Source organism: Pagrus pagrus (genome assembly GCF_965226575.1).
Source record: "Pagrus pagrus genome assembly, chromosome: 17".
In the NCBI taxonomy this organism is placed as follows: Eukaryota; Metazoa; Chordata; class Actinopteri; order Spariformes; family Sparidae; genus Pagrus; species Pagrus pagrus.
This window is the reverse complement of record NC_140201.1, coordinates 2,969,599-2,990,411: the sequence shown is the minus strand read 5'-3', so window position 1 is coordinate 2,990,411 and position 20,813 is coordinate 2,969,599. Positions and strand designations below refer to the sequence as shown.

The window sequence follows — 20,813 nt, the reverse complement described above, 5'->3', positions numbered from 1 at the left end:
GCCCCTCCTCGCGGAGAAGGTCGGTCGTGTTCGCACATTTAGCTTCATCTTGTTTCAACGCTTTGCGCTGTTTAACTCAGTTTTTCAGCATCACCCATTTCTCTTTCTGACTGTTTATTCTCTCCTTTTTCGCCAGTTTCAACATAACTTCAGTTGGGCGCATGAAGACAAAATGGCGCGATTAAAGTACCCGGATCTTCCGTGTTGTAGGGCCTATTGAGCATGCGCACTACAGACTTTCGCCCACTGAGCCGGCTAACTTCCGGTTTAGCGCCCGGCTAACCTGAATGAATAATTTAATTTAATTTAATTTAAGTAATCTAATGGCTCAAGTTATGAAAGTCAAACGAGCTGAGGTCGATAAAAAAAATTATTTGTCTCTCTACATGCACTTACATACAAAGAGGGGAACCGGAAGGGGCGTGTCTTCGGCTGACAGTCATGAGATTACACCTGTCTGTAGAGCATGAAGCCAACAGTTCATTCAATCTGTGAGCGTTTAAACACATTTTCAGACTGGTGTCGTTGAGTTCAGTGCAGAGGCTCAGATCAGTTTCTGGGAGGAAAGCCAAAATAAAACCAAAGTGCTCCAACATTAGCCTGGCAGCCGCCGGAGAGGAGGAGGAGGAGGGTGGGGGGTAAGTGGAGAGGATAGTGTGTGAGAGAGAGACGGTCTCTGGGTAAACAGGAGCTCCTCAAACACTTCAAATAACTGCCGATTATTTTATGACAGAAAGGGGCAAAGCAGGTCTAAATGTGTAAACATCCTTTCACGGGTCACTGCAGTTGATAACTAACACTAGCTAGCTAATGTTTTGAAAGACATAAGTAAACCGCGATGAACTACGTAAAGCTAGCAAACATTAGCGGTTTGCTCGCTATCGCGAATCCGCCCATAAAGTGAAAAACAAATTCAGGATGCAAGCTAACTAATTTTAACTTGCAGAGTGAACGTAACTTGTACATAACTTCCACGCAAGGTAATTTAGAGGCGTGTTAATGTGTTACAAGGTTAATTACCAACTTGCTAGCTGCACTAGCCTGGTTATTAGCTAGGTAGCGTTAAGTACTACGTCACCGGGGAGGGAGGGACGGAGGGGCACTTAGCTATGTTAGCTATACCTCGCTTAAGCTAGCTACCATAATTCAACTGTAATCGTCCGCTATGAATATAAAACTGCTTGAATCAACGTGAATGTGCCTTTTATTTGTTATAATTTTTGGGGAATAAATTACAAATTACTTCAAATGGCTTTTGATTATCTGTGTGACGTCGCGGTAACAACAACAGTTACTTCCGGGTAGAAAACCGGCCGTTGTTTTGCATTGAGTAGATTCGTGAAATCTGTGCTTCAGGCATCAAAAATGCATTTTAGATGAACCAGACTAGATGTATATACTTTTGAAATAACATAATGAAACTGTACAATTAAATTATATGTAAGCAGGAGCGTGATGCAGCTGCTTTCTACGGGAAAGTTACTGTAAACAAACATTGTGATTCGGACTCGCGCATCTACACCGATCACTACGGTAGCCATGACAGACTCCCCCCTGTGCCCCTCTACTACCGTCAGTACGGTATGCGAGCGCCGCAGTCATTCACTTGTGTTTATTCCTGATCTCTGCTGCACCGCTGCTCGACACTGCGCTTGGACTCGTTAAGCCTCATTATCTGGTGCCAAACTTAGTGTTTCCTCCTCTAAACGCCAGGTACGATGCTTGTATGTCTTTAAAGCTGCAGAATATCTCCGTGTCGCTTTATTCTGAGGCTTAGAATAACATTTGTTTGACTGCGCGTCCCCGCTGATCTCTGGAAATTGCTGCTGCGTAAAAGTAAACTCGACAGTCTGATTTTGCTGCAGGGTTCAGCTGTGTGTCTGTGAGTGAAGAGGCACCTGGTTGTGTTTTTGATAATATTTTTTATGATCCAAAACGTTTCAGCATGAGTTCGCTGTGATATTCAGCTCGGAGTTTGTTATTTAGCTGCGATTTTTAGGCCCTTAAAGCATCCTTCAACCCGCAGTGTCCGACTCCAGCGCGCAGCTCCTCTGCAGAAAGGTGAGCGTCGGGTGAATCCGGAGGAGGACTCTAAGACAGGGCTGCTAGGCCTGATTCTGGTTCGGGGGAAACGATCATCTGATTTTTGAATTACCTGCGGAATTGAACACTAAGAAGTCTGGGTTCATGCCGGATTTCGAGCACTTCAGATTTTCCTACTCGAGTATGAATCCGGTCCTGGGGGAGAGCGGTTTCCTGGCCCCGCAGCAGCACCATCACCAGATGACGGGCCAGACCGACTCCGCCATCCCAGAGCCTGGCTACTTCCTGGGGGACCACGGTGGGTTCGGGCCTGATGGGCTGTCCGGGCTGGACCTGGGCGCCCTGCCACCGTCGGGCCTCGCCTACCTGCACCTGAGCAACCCCCTGCACCGTGTGCCCCCGGCGGCTACAGCGCTGCGCAACGACCTGGGCTCCAACATCAGCGTCCTGAAGACCCTGAACCTGCGCTTCCGCTGCTTTTTGGCCAAAGTGCATGAGCTGGAGCGCAGGAACAAGGTGCTGGAGAAGCAGCTGCAGCAGGCTCTGGAGGACAACTGCGGAGGAGATAGTCACCAGAAGCCGCTCACCAAAGAGATGGGGGTCCAGACTGGATTTATTGGGCCTATCCCACCCAGACCGGGCCTCATCCCGCTCCACAACGCCAACAACTCGGCCTACCTGCCCGGCGGCCTCCTCTCCCCAACCCTGAACCCTCCTCCGCTGTTTGACAACAAGTACCTGCTGGGGAACAACTTCAACCCGATCACCACGGATTCAAACTCCAACCTCACCACGCCTGGCTTCTCCCTCAGCCCGGCCCTGAGTCCCACAGACCCGTCCAAAGCCATCACCAACATCAACGAGAAACTGGCCTGTCACACCGGGACCAACACCAACAACGTCCCCCCTGCTCCCCCGCGCTTCCTCCCCGGAACGATCTGGTCCTTCAACCATACGCGCCGGTTTGGCACCGGGAGGGAGTCGTGCGTCACGGGCCCTGGAGTGTCCTGGACGCACCCGGACGGTGTCGGGGTCCAGATTGACACCATCACACCTGAGATCAGGGCCCTGTACAACGTGCTGGCCAAGGTGAAGAGAGAGAGGGACGAGTACAAGAGAAGGTAAGCGCTGTAACACACATGTAACATGGCTGCATCGTTTGGATCAGCAGCTCTCACGCAGACATTTTGGCTTTCAAGTGGCTCGTTTCTGTTTGTGTGCAGAGATTTAATCTTTTTAGGGTAATGAGTGATTTTCTTTAACAGTGTTTGGAGCTTCGTGATCAACTTTTTAAGTTTTGTCAAACAAAAGCTTTAATAACTATTTTTTCTTTAGTTCTTGTGTCAGTTTTTCTTGAATAATAGTGAAATAATCACAGTTTACTTGAAATATTTAATTTAATGATATATATATTGTGTAACAACAACACAATGTGATCATACTGTGATGATAAAATCCCCCTGAAAGCCAATCAGACAGTGACACTGACATGTTGGCCGACCCTGGGAAGACCCGCCTCACATTCACACACAGGAAACTAAAAGAAAAATGAATTTACAGAAAAGTCATCGCCACTAAACAAGCAACAAAAATTAAACTAATCTGCAACTGATCAGGACAGTTTTGATTGCAGGTGTGGGTAAAGATTTAAGGGAAGCAAAACTTTACTTGAAGCCTTCAGATGTTTACAATCATTTACATATTGTGTCAGATGTATTATTGGGTTCACCCGTGTAAGAAGTTAGTCAAGAGCCCTGCTAATGAGTATTTCCATTGTTGATTAATCTGTTGATTATTTCCTTAATTAATTGATGAGTTGTTTGGTCTTTGGACGACGTCCTCAGATGTCTTGTTTTGTCCACAAGCCAAAGATATTCAGTTTACTGTCATAGAGCAGGAAATATTAACCTTAAAGAAGCTGGATAGACATTTTTCACCCTAAAAAGTTGCTCAGATCAATTGTCAAAGTAGGTGATTAATTTAATAGCTGACAACTAATTAATCAATGACTGTCGCTCTGGTCTCACGTCAGGTTTTGCCTGATGTTGATCTAAGTTCAGGATGTTAAAGGAAGTGACATGTTTGTCGAGCCTAACTACGTAGCTGAGGCCGTTTGTCACATTTTTACCTTCGTCAAGGTTTGATTTGGTCGTTGCACTTGGCCAGATTTTGATTTCGGTGCAGCCCTGGATTATATTATGATGATCACCATGTGATGGTCTGTTGCACTGAGGAGAGCACCAGTTAAATGCAGACTGTAAAATATAAACGCATCATGCAGGATCTGTTCAGGCCAGCTCAGCTTCTTTTAATGATATTTGCCTCTGACCATCAGTCAGATGAGAAGTATTGACTGGACGGCACCATCAAGCAGATGACAGCCTCAAAAACAAGATACACTTTATACTCAGCTGCCAGTTAATTAGGTAGTAGCTTTCTAAATGTGCACTCAGACTCCTGTTCATCATCCCGGCACTGAAGGTTTTATTCCTTTATCTCGCAGTATTGGTTTTGTTTGTAACTTCTCACCCCACAATGATTTCACCATCTAGTTAGTGCTGAGGTAGTGATCTCCTTAATGTCTCTGGATGTGTTGGATCGTTGCTGTAAATCGATGAGCAGGACAGCTTGACATTACGTGACACATTTTAATTTGGCAGCCGATTTTGGTGCAAAGCGACTTCCAATAAGTGCGTTTAACCTGAAGGAACGAGAGCAGAACGGCATGAAGAATCAGTGTGAGCGGCACTTTGATTTGTCTGGTGTTTAAACTGGTAATAGACAAGTTGTTTTAATTCATCAGCGTGATGTTGATTGTGCGATGTAATGGCTTTAGAAGAGTTGGATCCCTATAAACCTCACTTTCACGAGGCACTTTAGCAGGAAGTCCTCCCAGAAAATGACGGCTGCAGACTAAATGAATGAGTAAACTCAAGTTTTGTTTGTTGTTGTTGTTGGCAGCTGTTACTGAGGACGATGTAAACAATCCAGCTGTTTTTGTGATGGCAGCTCACAAACAGATAATCTCACCTGTCAACAGTTTCTCACTTGAAGTTATTAGATATCTTTACAGCACATATTCAAATTTGGATATTGAATATACAGTAATATTTTGTCGATATATCGGGTTTCTACTTCTGTTTGGTGCCTAAGCTAAAGTGTTATTTTACTGTATTAGATGAACCTCATTTCAATAAGTAATTTAATACATAAACATGACATTAGAATCCATCAAAACCTATTTGCACCCTTAGTTTTTGTTGTTTTTTTCCCTTTGTTCAACCATTGTCACCTTCTAATTTATCTGTTTTATACAACAAATTGTGTGACAGTCAGTAAAAACCTTCAACATTACCTTAAACATTTAAGACTGAACATTAAATAGACACACTAAAAGGCAAAATAGAGCTGTTAAAGTCATCTTTAGAAAATATTTGTATTCTTTCATTCATGGCAGAAGAGTGTCAGGATTTCCCATGATCGTGCAGCCATGATATAAATGTTTGTGCACAGCAGGATGCTACAGATTATTACGACAAACCAAAAGAAATGTCTGTTGATTTGCAGCATTTATTTTGCTTTTTAGTTGAGGAATCAGTGAAATGTTATTTGAACCTCCGTTTGGGTTTCGCTCAGCATGCAGCTTGTGTTTTTTCAGCGCTGACCCGTCCCACAATCATGACACACATCAACACACAGTCACCCACTGCTGCGTTATGCTGAAAAGCACTGACCTCTCCTCTTTCAGCCTGCTGAGGCAGGATGCTGCTGCAGGACAAACCTTCAGTCACATCGATTTCAGGGGCAGCAGGATGGTTTACTGAACAGCGACTCACACTCTGACCTGTGTGCTGCTCTGCTTATCATCATTTACAGTTTAGTGCTGCTCCTCTGAACTACATTCAAGTTTTACTCATTTGAAAGCTATGAAAGTGAGCTAGACACGTAAAGGTTAAAATATTTCCACCAATTAAACTTTCAAGAGCATCCTTAATGTGATTTCCTGGCAGTATTGAATCATCAAGTGCAAACACAAGTCCATCAGTCAAAGAGAGACAGGGAGTTTGATTTGATGTGAAGGGAGACTTCAACAACCACTGATGGTTTTAATGTCTGTACTTTGCAAAGACTTGCTGCTCAGTAAAATGTTCCTTTACGTTTTCTTTACCTCTGCCTCTGATAACGAGCCAATATGGGCTTGAAACATACATATCTTAGCATGGCGGACCGTAACGTCTGTGATTGGTCTGTTTGGTCGTATCGCTTCTCCGGCTTCTCCTCCAGTGCTAATGCCAGGGTTCGTGACCTTTAGTTCCCCCAGTAAACACACCGACCTCTGTGGCTGTTGCAGTCCCTCCTGTCCGGCTTGGTTCGCTGCCGGAGTGTCTCTGGGCTAGAGAGAGCAGACAGGCCCGGCTACCCCGCCTTTCTGAGATCAAGTAACGTTAGCTCTGTGTTTATGGAGACTCTGACACTCGTCCTGTCCACTCTGCCTAGCCCAGAGACACAGCTGTGAGACAAACAAGTCGGTGTGTTTACAGGGGAAAGTACAGCCGCATCGTTCGCTGTATCACCACTACAGCTCCTGTGGTGTATTCCAGTTAAAAGTGTACAATCAGAGAGGTAAATTTACATTTCATAGAAACTTAAAGCAGCTTAAATCAGTTGACTGTCAAACTGTTTAATTTTGCTGTCTGATACTGAGGACATGACCTCGCTGTCCTTTATTGCAGCTAGGGGCTGTGTATTTATGTTAGAGATTATTTAGGATATCTTCGAAAGAAAACTTACAAATGAAAATTTCCACTGTGTGAAAATCACTTCCCAGAAACAGCAGCTGCTTCTTCCAGTCAGGTTAACTGAATATTGCTTTAATTATCCTGTGACTGTAAATGTTTGTCTGCAGGGAGGAAGTGTCTGGGGAAAAGCCGAACATGAGGAGTTGTTTTTCTCTCGCGTGGTCTCCCATCTTCCCCTCCTTTCTTTCTTCCTCCTTTTCATTTAGCGTCTTTCTGTCTCTCTTCTTCCTCTTTCTTTCCCTCCTCTTCCTCCTCCTCTCATTTCTTTCCCTCCTCCTCTTCCTCCTCCCTGCTGGGGTTCGTCCTGGTAGCTGCAATGCAGCACTGGCCTGTGACCGCCAACAGTGATGTCACCCCACTCCTCTCTCCATTTTGTCTTTTACCCTCTGCCTCCCTCTACCTCGTCTCCCCTTTTAGCTCTGCGTATCTACATCTCTCCTCCTGCATCTCAATTTTTATGCCCTCCCTCTCTCTCCTGTCTTTGCTGCTGTCCCTGTTGACTCCTCATCCGTCTCTCCACCCCCCTCCGTCCCATGTGAGACTCTGCAGCGTCAGGCAGGCGCTGGCTTCATCATCGTTAACAACTTCATCCCCGAACCACACACCTCTCTTCTTTCAGTTCATTTCAGTTCAGAGAAGCTTTACTGTCATGCTCTTTTTATTAGAAAACATGTTGCTATGTGATTTTTGAGCGTGCAAGTCCAAAACCCCGCATGCATTCATCTGCAGCAATAACAACCTCCACTCCTCTGGGAAGGTTTACCATCAGATGTATTAACCGGCGGCAGGGATTTTCTCCCACTCAACCACAGGAGCATCAGTGAGGTCTGAGGCGATGACCTCAACCCCATGATGTTACATGATGGGGTTGAGGTCGGGGCTCTGTGCATAAAATCCTCCACACCAATTTGAAAAAACTATTTCTTGCACAGAGGCATCGTCATGTTTGACAGGACAGGGACAAACACAAAGTTGTAGGCTGACTATTGTCTAAAATATCTTCGTGTAGCCTGAAGATTTCCCTTCACTGGAATCCAGAAGTGTCGCCCAAGATCAAGCGTGTGTCCACATACTTTTGGCCTCGTAATGTTTATGCACACACTTGCAACACCTATTGTAAAGTTTTGTTTTGTTATGATGCAAAAATGGTGCAAAGATCCAAAGGTATTTAATTCACTGACTTCCTGTGCAAACTGCCTCTGTGGCTGCCATGTTGAGATTATTACAAAAAAACTAAAATACTGATCCTGAATATTTAAAAAGCCGTTTTCACCCCACAAAAATCAACAGGCATAAACAAAACTATATTATATATTTTTAAAAATACATTTTATTATTATTATTTTAGAGAAACAGGCCGAAACTGAACCTTATGGTGAGCTGAACTTGGCCTACAGGCCGCGCTGAGTATAAGAAAGAAATATAAAGATAAATAATTAAACAAATAAATGTGAAAATATCAGAATTTAGAAGAATAATTATAAACATTTACATTTATTTTCATATTAAATTGTTCATTTATTTTGGTGTATTTATTTTTTTTTTAAATAAAATGTGTATTTATGTATTTTTTGCATATAAATTACTATTTTTTTCTTCAAAAATGTTAGTGTTTGACTCTTTATGTCTCTGCAGGCTTAAATTTGCACTCGTCATCTAACCAATATTACCTCATAATGGATGCAATGAGTCATAGTGTGTGTGTGTGTGTGTGTGTGTGTGTGTGTGTGTGTGTGTGTGTGTGTGTGTGTGTGTGTGTGTGTGTGTGTGTGTGTGTGTGTGTGTGTGTGTGTGTGTGTGTGTGTGTGTGTTGAAGGTGATAGGATGGAGAGATAACAGTAGAGCGCAGCATCACTGTGTGTGTGCAGTAGATACACCGAGGCCACCGGCTGCTCGTTGCTGGTGTTACTGTGGTGTTCACTGCACTCCCTGAACACTCGACATCACTGCCGGTTACTCAGTTTGCAGATTGATCTCCTCTCTTCCAGGCAGCCGCTGGCTTCACTTCATTTACCACATTAGTGAATCATTTTGGCCAGTTATTTTGTTTTGAGATGTGTTATTGTGTATGGTTACACTCTTCTGAAAGCTCTTTCTTTATGTTATGCCATTCTGTTAAAGGACTAGTTTAACATTTTGGGAACAAAGAGTTTAGTTCCAGTCTGAATGTGAGTTATGAAGCTAGATTAAAAAAGCAAATATCATAGCTGAGCATTAAAAAATGCACCAACACCTCCAAAGATCTCAAAATAACAAGTTGCATCTTGTCTGTTTAATCTAGTGGTTTTCTAACGATCACATTTTTTTGAATTCGGAACAACAAGGAAAGAAAACACGTTGGCTGTTTTGACTGATTGTAATTCATAGTGATCGTAGTAATCTTTAAACTTAAGAATGTTTCCCTCTTCTTCCTGTTTTTATGCTAAACTAAGCTCCTCACCTTCTGGCTCTCCAAGAAAGTGAGTAAATATTCCTCCTAGGATGTTGAAATATACGATCAAAGCTTTGTGAATTTGAGACAAAACACAGCAGTGTTTCTAAAAACTGACGTTTTAGTAACGTTAAAATTGACGTCAGTGTGACCTCGTGGTTTGATGACATCACAGCTCATTAAGTGCAGTGCAGGAGCCCGGTCTCACTCCAGTGGCAAAAAAGAAATCTGAGATAAAACACAAAGGCTTGTATGTGACGGCTTTTATTATTCAGGACTTTGCATCATCTGGCAGTTTCTCCATCGTCAGTAAAGATAAACCTGTCTCTGTGTATCCAGTCAGACACAATGACACCAGCAGCTTCACTGCAGAGCAACGTGTTGAGACTGACAAACAGATCAGATCAAAGCAACGAGCACGTCATCCATCACTGTGACACCATCGCCTCTGCTCATTAACACATCTGTGTCTGAGTGTCTCTGGTCACTGCAGCAACTGAAATCAAACCGATTTTGACTTCACGCCTCTCGCATCTGACACACGTCTGAGAAAAAATCTACATCAAGTCACGTTTCGATCAAAGCATGTATCCTACGTGTGACTCGTACTTGAATACTCAAACTATCCCTGTTGGCAATCTGATCTGAGGTCATCCACCGCAGACAGATGTTGTAATTTAAGTGCGAGAGCAGCTCAGCTGAGCAGCGTTGATGTGAAGGACACAGAGGATACAGGTACAAAGCATCTGAAACGGGCAGGAGAAGCAGCAGAAAACAAAACCATACATGAAAATAATAGTGTTTACTGTCTAACTGTGTGATCTGCAGCACTCGCAGGACATGAGGTGAAAAGGTTTGGCCTGAGAGCGGCGCCAGTGGAGAGGATGTTAGTGCTGTACGGTGGCCATTTTAGGACATTAACTTCAGCTTGTCACGTTGTTAGCGTGCTAAGTCATTGTAAGTGTGCAGTGACCAGATGTCCCGGTTCATCTGGGATTATCCCAGTTTCAAACTGGGTGCCTTGAGTTCTGGCAAACATCTGTAAAACACTAAAATGTTCAAGCTTTTAACTTCTCTACGAAGCTGTCTTCAGTTTTCACCACAGCTAAAGGGGCTCTTGTTAACTATTTGCAGCAATTAACATGTATTGATCAGTTTGTTATTGGCCATATGTGAGCGGATTGTAACGTGATGTGGAAAATGAAACATCCCCCGTCTCTCTCGTTAACTTGTTTAATGCTGCTGGACTGTGGATTTGGGTGTGAAGGACTCGGGTTGGATTTTACGCGACAGTCCAAAGGATGTGACTTCATACACGTTCTCGAGGGCCTCGCTCCGCTCCGCTAACAGAGAGCAACAGTAGTTAACATTAGTGAGGAAAATCAGTAAGCTAACATAAACAAACGACAGGCTTCCAGCTAGAGGTCGACCTATATGGCCTTTTCAGGGTCGATACAGATCATTAAAAAATCAAGGAGTCTGAAAACTGATATTTACGGCAGATTTTTATTTGCAATAAAAATGAAAATCAGGTACTTTACTTGAGTATTTCCTTTTTCTGCTACTTTATTCTTCCACTTCTCTACATTTATTTGATACATTTAGTTACTAGTTCCTTTGCAGATGCTGACTTTTCAGTGTTTATAACTTTTTAATTGTGACGTGTTACCGATCAGATATTGTTGTGGGCGGGACATGGTGTGACAGGAAGCTGCATCAGAGCCAAAGCAGCACATTTTTAAATGTGTTTATTTTGTTGCAAGGGCCGATAATCGGTCTATCCCTACTTCCAGCTCAGCAAGGAAGTTAACAGAGCCCCTTTTTAAAATAATAATTATGATATTTGACATTGCTATGAGTTCATGAGCTGCGTCGCATCACAACTGTGCAACGATCACCAGAAATCACACGAGATGGTTCTCAGTCCTGCAGTGTTCGCTCAGCCCATCTGTTTTATTTCTGTCTCCTCCATAGTGACTGGCTGCCTGCTCCTCGTGCTCCACATGCACTCAGCATGGCGTCTCCTTATGTAACAGCTGCTGAGTAATACTCGTGTTGGTAGGAGGAGCTTTGATGCTGTGTAGGTCAGTCAGGTAACTCGGGTGGGTTTTTGTCTTAAAGCTGCAGAGAGGAAGGTGGACTGAGACTCTTCACACATCTGACCTGGACATGAGGCCACGGTCTGATGAAGACAGACGTTCAGTCGTCATTGTCCCGGCAAAAATATAGAAATGAATGGTCAAGTTAACCTTCATATTCCCTCCGGTGGGTTGAAACCCGTGGGGACGTTTTAAAGCTTTTGAAGCAGATACAGTCTGAATATTATGTGATTATGTGTCTCATGTTACAAAGTGCTGATGTATCTGTGTGATAATCTGTGTTTACTTCACTGCTTTGTGTTTGTCTGTGTGTTACAGATGGGAGGAGGAGTACACAGCCAGAATGGACCTGCAGGAGAAGGTGGCAGAACTGGAGGAGGTGAAGTGACATTTAAAATGCTGAAATATTGAAGCGCTACAGTTCAGAAGTCCATTAAAGAAAAAGTGTTTTTAAGACGCCTACAAAGTGTAGCTCCTCATCTTCTTTAGTGCTTCTGATCGCATCACAGCTCTTCTTCCTTTTAACAGAACAAATGATCCAAGGGGTGAAAAGTTTTATAGTTTGAGTCAAAACTTTAATGTCCTCTGAGAGGACAGTTCGTGGTACAGTGCAGAACATACAGACACATTAAAAACACATCAGACAGACAGAAACATTAGGCTAAGATCATCTGGTCATCATCATCACAGTCCAGGCAGACCTTTAAAGTGCATGTCAACATTTTTCATAAACATGAGTCGTTTACTGCACGTCCCCGATGTACCCGCTTATTTCACATCCCCTGGTTCGTGTAACAATAAGGCTGCAGCTAACGATTATTTTCATCATCAGATTAATGATTTTGTAGACAAGATGTCATAACAATGCACATAATTACTTCCCAGAGTCCAAAGTGACGTCTTCAAAATCAACAAACAGTCCAAAGTTTCAGCAGGTTGCACACACAATCTCCTGATTTTTTTGTTTTTGTTTTCTCTTGTGAAAATTTATTTATTTTTGTCTCTCGTGAAATTTTTTTCTCTCTCGTGAAAAAACATTTTTTACTGTGAAATAAAAAAAAAAAAAAAAAAAATTGTTACAAAAATTTACTCATTAAAAAAATTGTGGAAAAAATGATTTCTTTCTCATGATTTTTTTTTTTTTTCTCGTGATTTTTTTTTTTTTTTTTTTTTAATCCGAAGGCTGACTTTGACAAGGCATACAATTCTCACCTGTGCATGTGTGTGTCTTCAGGACCTGCAGGAGAGCGAGGTGTGTCAGGATGAGCTGGCTCTGAGGGTGAAGCAGCTGAAGGCCGAACTTGTTCTCTTCAAAGGACTCGTCAGCAACGTAAGTCTTCTGTTGGCTGTGTTCAGCTTTTTTATCCAAGTAGAAAAAGTGTTTAAATGGACCAAAAGTCGCACTAATGTAGAAAAATATTTTTCTTTTTGTTTCACCATGATCACTGATCCACAGATTGATCACATGGTTACATACTGCTGAACATCTTGCTGAGTTTTTACAGTAAACAACAATAATTAACTGAATGTAGATGAAGGGTTCTTTGTGTCCGTCCATCAGAACCTGTCAGATCTGGACAGTAAGATCCAGGAGAAGGCCATGAAGGTGGACATGGACATCTGCCGCCGCATCGACATCACCGCCCGCCTCTGTGATGTCGCCCAGCAGAGGAACTGTGAGGACATGATAAACATGTTCCAGGTACGTTTGTGCTCGTGACGACAGCCCACAACCGACCAATCATCTGCCTCCACTTTAGTTAACACGCCTCCTCGTCGACAGGTGGCCACGCCCCCCTCCACGCTGAACGGCCGGGCCAGGAAACCGAGCGGGCAGTCGGCGAAGGGCGCGGACGGAGACGATCTGAGCATGTCTGAGAGCGAGGGAGGCGGGGCCAAAGACGAGGAGTCGTGCAGCACGTCGGCCAATCAGATCAACGAGCAGATGCAGAGGATGCTGAATCAGCTGTGCGTGTTTTGAACAAAAATATTACGTAGTGAATGATGTAAAACCATGTCATTAACGTGTGTGTGTGTGTGTGTGTGTGTGTGTGTGTTGTACAGCAGGGAGTGTGAGTTCGAGGATGACTGTGACAGTCTGGCCTGGGAGGAAACTGAGGAGACTCTTCTGCTCTGGGAAGATTTTCCTGGATACTCGCTGGGAGTGGATACACAAGGAGAGGTGCGTGTTGTCATGTTTGATGAAACTGCAGTCGAAAGGAGCAGAACTCACAACTCTGAGGAGGAAATTGTTCATTTCTACTCACAAATATCTGAACTTGCTTGGTGAGAAGTGAAAGTCACCAAGTCACTGCTGTGATAATGTGAACACTGTGTAACAGAGAAGCACCGGCTCACAAACAGGAGTCTCCTCGGCTGCTGCAGCACTTAACGGAGCTCCGTTTGGATCCATCAGATCTATTTCCTCAGCGTCAGGGAAGCCGCCAGGTGTTTCCTTTCGTGGGCAGTTTTTTCACTTCGTCCTACTTGGCTGACCTGAGCTGGTGGACGAGCTGTTTTTAACTGCCGCAGGTTGATGCTGTTGTTTTGTTAGTTCAGTCTGGTGACGCGGATGCCGTAAGATAATCCAGCTGACCTGTGAGCTGTTTTTATCTAAATAAGCCACAGAGACTAAACAACCTGCTTAGAGAGGAGCTGGAAGACGCTGCAGGAAAACCAAGACAGATTAGACTTTACACACCCAGGTAGTGATTTCTGTTGCTGTAACTGCTCTGAGAGCTAAAATCAATAATAATTCATTGAAAATTGATTTAAAGTGCCAAAAAAAGGCTGATAGATCATCAGTGATTTACGAACAACAAACACGTTCTAGTTTCTGAAATAATTTAAAAGTTACTCAACAGCTTCATGCACAATAATAACAACAAAACTTCCTGTTTCTTCACAATAAAAGCTCCCATTTCCTCCTACAACAGGACAACATGTACGTATCTTTACGGTATATGAATGCACACGAATACCTGGAGCCTGTAAACTTAATATCTGCAGGTTTTTGTTCTGTTTGTCAGACAAAACAAGAAACTGTCGGACTTTATAAACTGATAAGTGACCACAAAGTCTGTCCAGGGACGACAGGTGAACTCAACACATCCACACATTTTGTTCTCTTGTGAAAAAATTATTTTTTCTCTTGAGTAATAATTTTTTTTCTCATAAAAATGTTTTTCTTTTCTCTCATAAAAAATATTTTTCACAAGACACATTTTTTTTTTCTCAGTAATATTTATTAATGTGCTCTGTCAGATGTAGGTTCCTGCTTCTGCTTTACCTGAATTCTAGTTACTTATTTCCACACAAAAGATTTAATGATTTATCATGCAGATATGCAATTATTCAAACAGTTTGCTGTAGTAATAATAATAATAATGTTTAACGCAACATTTCCCAGAAATTCCCCTCGATTTTCCCTAAATAATGTATAAAAGACATCTAGCTGAAGTTGATCTGCAGCTGCTCCTGTTTGTTGCATCAGTTAGAAGTTACACTTTTTACAGAGATCGATCTCAAACTCAGCAAAGTTCTTCTTGAAACGGTTCTTTGGCTCGGCTGACTCAGGTTTAACTTAATCAGATACATTCAGGAAATACATGACGACTGATGTTAGCTGCAGCTGTATCATGTAAATCAACAGTGTTTCACTCCGTCTCTCCTTCTTCTCTCTCCTCGTCCACTCTCTGTTTTGCAGCTGCAGCAGCAGGACGAGTCCATCGAGGAGGTGATTAAAGACACCGAGTCTCTGTTCAAATCCAGAGAGGAGGAGTACCAGGCCACCATCGACCAGATAGAGGTGAGACTGCTTTTTTATATTTCTGTTTATAACAGATAACAGATTCAGCAGCCGTTCAGGGTCAGAAACAGCTCCAGTTTTTATTATTTGAAGAGGGTCAAAGGCAGTATATGGATTGTAGCTTGGAGGGGGTACATATGAAGACGCTAAGGCCCTGTCCACATGGACGTCCCAAAACTTATGGTTTTTGTTTGTTTTCTGTCCCGGTCAGCTGGAACTGGCTACAGCCAAGAGCGACATGAACCGTCACCTGCACGAGTACATGGAGATGTGTTCGATGAAGAGAGGGCTGGACGTCCAGATGGAGACCTGCAGGAGACTCATCACACAGAGCGGAGACAGGTGGGAACACATGTTTAGATATCTGACATGAATCTGAAGATACATCAGAGGCACCGACTGGAGCTCAGTTGAGGTGTGATGGAGGTGAAAACAGTGCAGCTTTCTGCTCTTACAGGTTCAGTGTGGAGGAAGCATTTGAGCAGCAGACAGATTAATCTCTCTCATGTCTTCAACAGTAAGGCGACCTCGCTCATCACCCTGACGGTGGACGACTCGGACAGCGAGGAGAAGGAGAGGAAAAAGCCAGCTCTCCCTGCCGACTCTGAGAGCAGCGACTCTTGCTGCGACGCCAACGCCGCCATCCCTCCTCTGACCTGGAGGAAACCCTAACACACACTGAAACACACACGCTGAAGTAACGTCACACCGATGCTCTTCTCTTCCTCTAGTGGCGTTTGACAACAGTACACACATCTAAACTTCTGTCTCCTGGTTTCTGTTGATCTAAAGTAGAAAAAATATTTTTACTGGTCACAAACTCAGCCAACATGACAGCAGGTGATTTAGAGCAAAAAGGTGGAAAAGTTACTCCAGGGTTGTTTGGGAAAAAAATACATAAATTGCTTGAAAGCTTATGTAGAAAATTAATTTTCAAGGCAATAACTCTGCTGCCCTCCTGTGGTCATCAGCTGTAACTGCACCTCAGTGAAGGTCAAACAGAACAAAATGGCACTTTAAAGTCCTTCACTGGCTTCCTTTTATTGATAAGATGACACGTTGTATCTTATTTCGCAAACTGATGTTTCTGTTTTGTGCAGGAAACAATTATTCGCACAGATTCTGTAATGATGCCTTTCAGCTGCAGGTTCACACGTGTGCACAGAGGCAGTGACGCACAAAGAAAAAGTTTGCACATAACTGTTCACTGAAGTGATTTAAGAGAGAGTGTTCCTTATTAATCTCTATAACAATGTAATGCTTGGGTTTTTTTCTATATTTTTGTGCAGCAGTTTTAAAATGTTGCAGAAGTTTAATCTCTAAAATATAAATTACCCAAATGACGTCTTCTGGGATTTTACTGTAGGTGGAGTACGAACTTCACAGATCTCCAACTATCAACTTGCCTTAAACTGTTCAACTATCCAACGTATACCAAAATATGACACCTCGTCCTGAAAATGCATCTTGAAGGTTTTTAATTTTGCTATTTTGGTTTTCCACAGTACGCAGAAGTACAGAAGTCCTGAGGGGCAAGTGAAGATTCTTTTTTCCTGGTGATCAATTTTCTAAGATCTAAATAATTTACTCTCGTGTTTATGACTCGAGAGCTGGTCGAAAAAAAAAAAGTTTTGCCAGGATTTTTTTTTTTTTCTTGTTTTACATGAAAATATAAGATTTCACCTGCAATTTATTGGGGGATTTTTTTTCAAGGAGAATTTTTTTTTCATCCAGGAGAAAAAAATGTTTTCAAGATAATCTTTCCCTTTTTCAGTTTCTCACATGAAAAACATTTTCTTTACATTTATTTTTTCACCTGAAATGTTTTTTTCATATATGAAACAAAAACATTTTTTTTTGTCCCACTTGGTTTCACACATGAAAAAAGTGAAGATTTCTCCTGAATTTTTTTTCCCCAGGAGAAAAAAATGTTTTCAAGATAATCTTTCAAAGTTCTTAAAAAATGTTTTTCCTTAGGTTTTTTCCCTTTTTCAGTTTCTCACATGAAAAACATTTTCTTTACATTTATTTTTTCACCTGAAATGTTTTTTTCATATATGAAACAAAAACATTTTTTTCGTCCCACTTAGTTTCACACATGAAAAAAGTGAAGATTTCTCCTGAATTTTTTTTTCCCCAGGAGAAAAAAAAGTTAAAAGATTTCAATTTTAAAATCTGTGAAAACACGTACAAAAAAAAGAGAAGAAGTTCAGGTGAAAGTTTTTTTTCTCGTGCGAAAGAAAAAAAATTATTTCTCCTGAATTTTTTTTCCCCGAAGGAGTAAAAAATGTCATGAGAAAAAAATTGTTTTTTTCCCCATTTTTACATTTTTTACATTTTTTCTTTTTTTTTTTTCCAGGAGAATTTTTTTTTCATGTGTCAAGCAAAAAACATTTTCAGGGAACGTTTTCTTCCACATCGGTTTCACACAAATTTCCTACATTAAAAGGGAAGGTGTCATATTTATGTGCCATTAATCACAAAGCCAACGCCCTCTTACTATTTTACTGTCCATGCTAATTGAAAACGATGCGTTACGCCACATTTTACATTTTACATTTTGCAGATTTAACGGGCATCAGATTCGTCTGAAAGAACGTGGTCTGTGATTTTGAGACAGTTGGCAACAACAGGAAATTTAAGAGCGTTTTCTTGTTTTTCTTTTACAAAAGTAAAAACCTATTTTAAAACACGTTGTCAAAACAACTGTACAGTTTGTAAAGGCGTAATATTGTATCTAATGTACATAACACGGCTGTGTATAACGCTGAGCTGTAACGCTTCGTGTTCTTATGACGTACATTTAGCTTTTAGAGACGATTTTATGTTTTATTTCTACCATCTTTAAGTTTTAGTATTGTTATTGTATGATTTGAATTAGACATCGTGGTATCGGAAGTCGTCTTTCTGTAGAAAACACACCTGCAGCCATGATTAAAATTTCCTGTTTAAGGACGTGTACATATTTTTGGGGAGAGAAGCCATTTTGCAGGAGGTGTGTTTAAAAAAAATAACAAAAAAACGAAACAATCAGGATTTTTTTCTACTTCGCTTGTGCCAGTTTTTCTCTTTGTTGACCTGCTGCTATGAACGCATCACAGTTCACACATCATCAATCACATCATCAAATGAATGTCTGCTTGATCAATAACCTGCCGTGTTCACCACAGAAAACAGATTCATTAGAGGAACAACTTTCAGTTTCAGTCCTGCAGTTTTTCTTCACTGAGCCTCAAAAATGAGACTAAAAACCCTGAAAATGCTCATGTCTGTATGTGTCTGTACACTTTACACAGATAGTTCTCATCGCTCAGAGAGGAAATGGACTAAAATTTGACGTTGTTCCTTTTTAATGTCGAGGAAAAACCAAAAACAAAGCAAGTGTACAATAATCATTAAAGCAAATAGACGAACATCACTCACCTCATGAACTGTACAGATGCTGCTGCTGCTGTAACGGAACTGTTGATCTATATTATCTGACTGTAAACAAAAAAAAGCATCTGTGGAGAGAAAACAAATAAATCAAGTGTGAAAGGGGATAAAAAATGACTTAAAGACCTCATGAAACACGAACTGGAACGTTTTATGGAGATAAAACAGTAAGTACGGACAGAAAATAAGATGGCAGAAGCCAAAGAAGTCGTCAGGAGAAGAGTTTCTGAGCTCTGTGGATTAAAGTCTGTCACTTCACAAGCAGAACAAGTGTTTACTGTTTTCATGAGGTTGTTAAAGTCCGATTGTTTTCAGTCGCCGTATGCAGAGATGAATGTTTGATGGATTGACTGGAATGAAAAGTTGCACAGAATAAAAACTTTAAAAAGTTTTGAGTTGTGAGTTGTTTTTTTCTGCACTAACTTTTTTCTTTAACTGGATTTTAGGTTTAAAAATATACAGTTTACAGATTTTAGACTTTTCAAGGTAAATCCAGATCAGACGTGATGCGTCACAGTGCTGGAGCGCTCAGGTCCTTTATTTTGAAAGGGTTAAAGAAAGACCGGACTGTGAAAGTCCTTGATTCATCCTCAACAAAGTAGTTAGACTTATCCTACACAGATAAGTCAGAAACCACAGAATCACTGTCATGACTGTAAGTTAAATTAGTTGTGTAGGTCATGTAGAGGTTTCAGTATTTAATTTAGAGTGTCGTAGCCCGTTAAAAGTTTCTTGTAGCAAAACGAGACCAGAGGAATACTTGGTTACTAGTCAAAGTCCTGCGTTAAAAATGTTAAAAATTCAGGTTTTTTTACTAAAATGAACTTAAAATATCAAAAGTAAATTACAGTTTTATATTATTTTCAATGGTGGAAAGTTTTGACTGCACTACATTTATTTTACAGCTTTACTTATGGAAGATTCAGATAATTAAAATACATAATAACAAATAAATGATGTGTTTTCATAGATAAAGTATACTTAGAATTAGATCCACATTTACCAGCTGCAGTTTTAGTACTTTAAGTACTAAAAGCTCATACTTGTGTAGTTTTACTTCAGTAAAAGTTCTGAGTGCTGTTCAGTTGAGACAAACACGGCCTGAAATCAACTAAAACATTTAAATGTGTTTTAATTTATCAATAATTTGTAACGTCCTGCATTAAGAATACTTTTACTTTTTAAAGTCTACTTCAAAGTTTTAGTTCAAAAATTTTAGTGACAATACTTCAGTTTTTCTACCTGAATACTGCTACCACTGAAGGATAGAAATACTTCTTCCACCTATAAAAAACATTCAACAGAAATACATTTACTTATTGATTAGACACTAATTAGAAAATGTTTTCGGGCAGCACTGATCGGTTTCAGGTCAGTCGTCTGCTCCTGTATTGATCGCAGGAGGCCGACAGCAGCAGAACAAACATCTTCAGAGCGAATCGATGGAGACGAACAAGCTGCAGAAGAAGAAACAGCCGCTGAGGGGAAACAGTCTGCTGCTGCTGCAGCTCCATGAACAGCAGCAGCAGGTTGTGTATACACGAGACAAGCCAACAATCACTCTGCCGTGGCTTCAGATCAACACGAGGATACTCGTCAAGTAACTAAATACTGCACTACTGTAACTAATATCTAATGTACAGTAGTTTGTTCGGCTGGATTTCAGAGGGAAATGATGCAACTTTTTCTTTTCAGACACTTATCTGACAGCTTTGAAAGCAGGATTTTTCTTACAACAGAGTATTTCCACGTGGTTGTTTTAGTATTTTAACTTGTAAAAGATCTGAGTATTTCTTTCACCTGTGATTGTTGTCCAATAAAACAACAGTAGAGAATGAGTTTGTGTTTGCTTTTTATTTTTGTACTTTTGAAAAAAATAGAAAATACAAAATCTGATATGAAGAAAAACATCTCCTAGAAGAAAAATAAATCAAGTTTTTGTCCTAAAAAATCAGATTTTTTTTTGTCCTAAAAAATCAGATTTGTTTTTGTCCTAAAAATTTAGATTTTATTTCGGACTTCAGTGTCTTTAAAAAATAATAATAATTAAAAAAAAATTCCCCAAAATATAGTTTCTTCGTCAAAAATGTAGTGGGGTTTTTTTTTTTTTAATTCTGATTATTATCTTTTTTTATCTGATTTTATTTTATTTCCGATTCTTTTCTAGGATGAAGAAAATCTGAAAAAGATTCTGAGTT

The 20,813-nt window shown here is 41.1% G+C and overlaps 1 protein-coding gene across 2 annotated transcripts; it reads left to right on the top strand.

The window, feature by feature from the left end:
* Window positions 1-1,078: 1,078 nt before the first annotated feature.
* Window positions 1,079-19,006, top strand: iffo1a (intermediate filament family orphan 1a). Of its 2 annotated transcripts, none has more exons than XM_084379213.1 (9): window positions 1,079-3,164; window positions 11,691-11,751; window positions 12,607-12,702; window positions 12,934-13,074; window positions 13,156-13,340; window positions 13,440-13,554; window positions 15,079-15,180; window positions 15,392-15,522; window positions 15,699-19,006. In XM_084379213.1, the coding sequence occupies exons 1-9, from the start codon at window positions 2,188-2,190 to the stop codon at window positions 15,850-15,852; spliced, it is 1,962 nt and encodes a 653-aa protein (XP_084235339.1). In that variant the 5' UTR covers window positions 1,079-2,187; the 3' UTR covers window positions 15,853-19,006. The 2 variants fall into 2 exon arrangements, with proteins under 2 accessions (XP_084235339.1, XP_084235338.1); XM_084379212.1 differs by having other exon boundaries at window positions 1,080-3,164; window positions 13,437-13,554.
* Window positions 19,007-20,813: the final 1,807 nt, after the last annotated feature.

Bases quoted from the DNA above. Each gene is read 5' to 3' on its own strand.
- iffo1a (XM_084379212.1), top strand. From the start codon at position 2,188: ATGCCGGATTTCGAGCACTTCAGATTTTCCTACTCGAGTATGAATCCG. The intron at 11,752-12,606 runs GTGAAGTGACAT...GTGTGTCTTCAG, and splicing joins AGGTGGCAGAACTGGAGGAG to GACCTGCAGGAGAGCGAGGT. The intron at 13,555-15,078 runs GTGCGTGTTGTC...TCTGTTTTGCAG, and splicing joins GAGTGGATACACAAGGAGAG to CTGCAGCAGCAGGACGAGTC.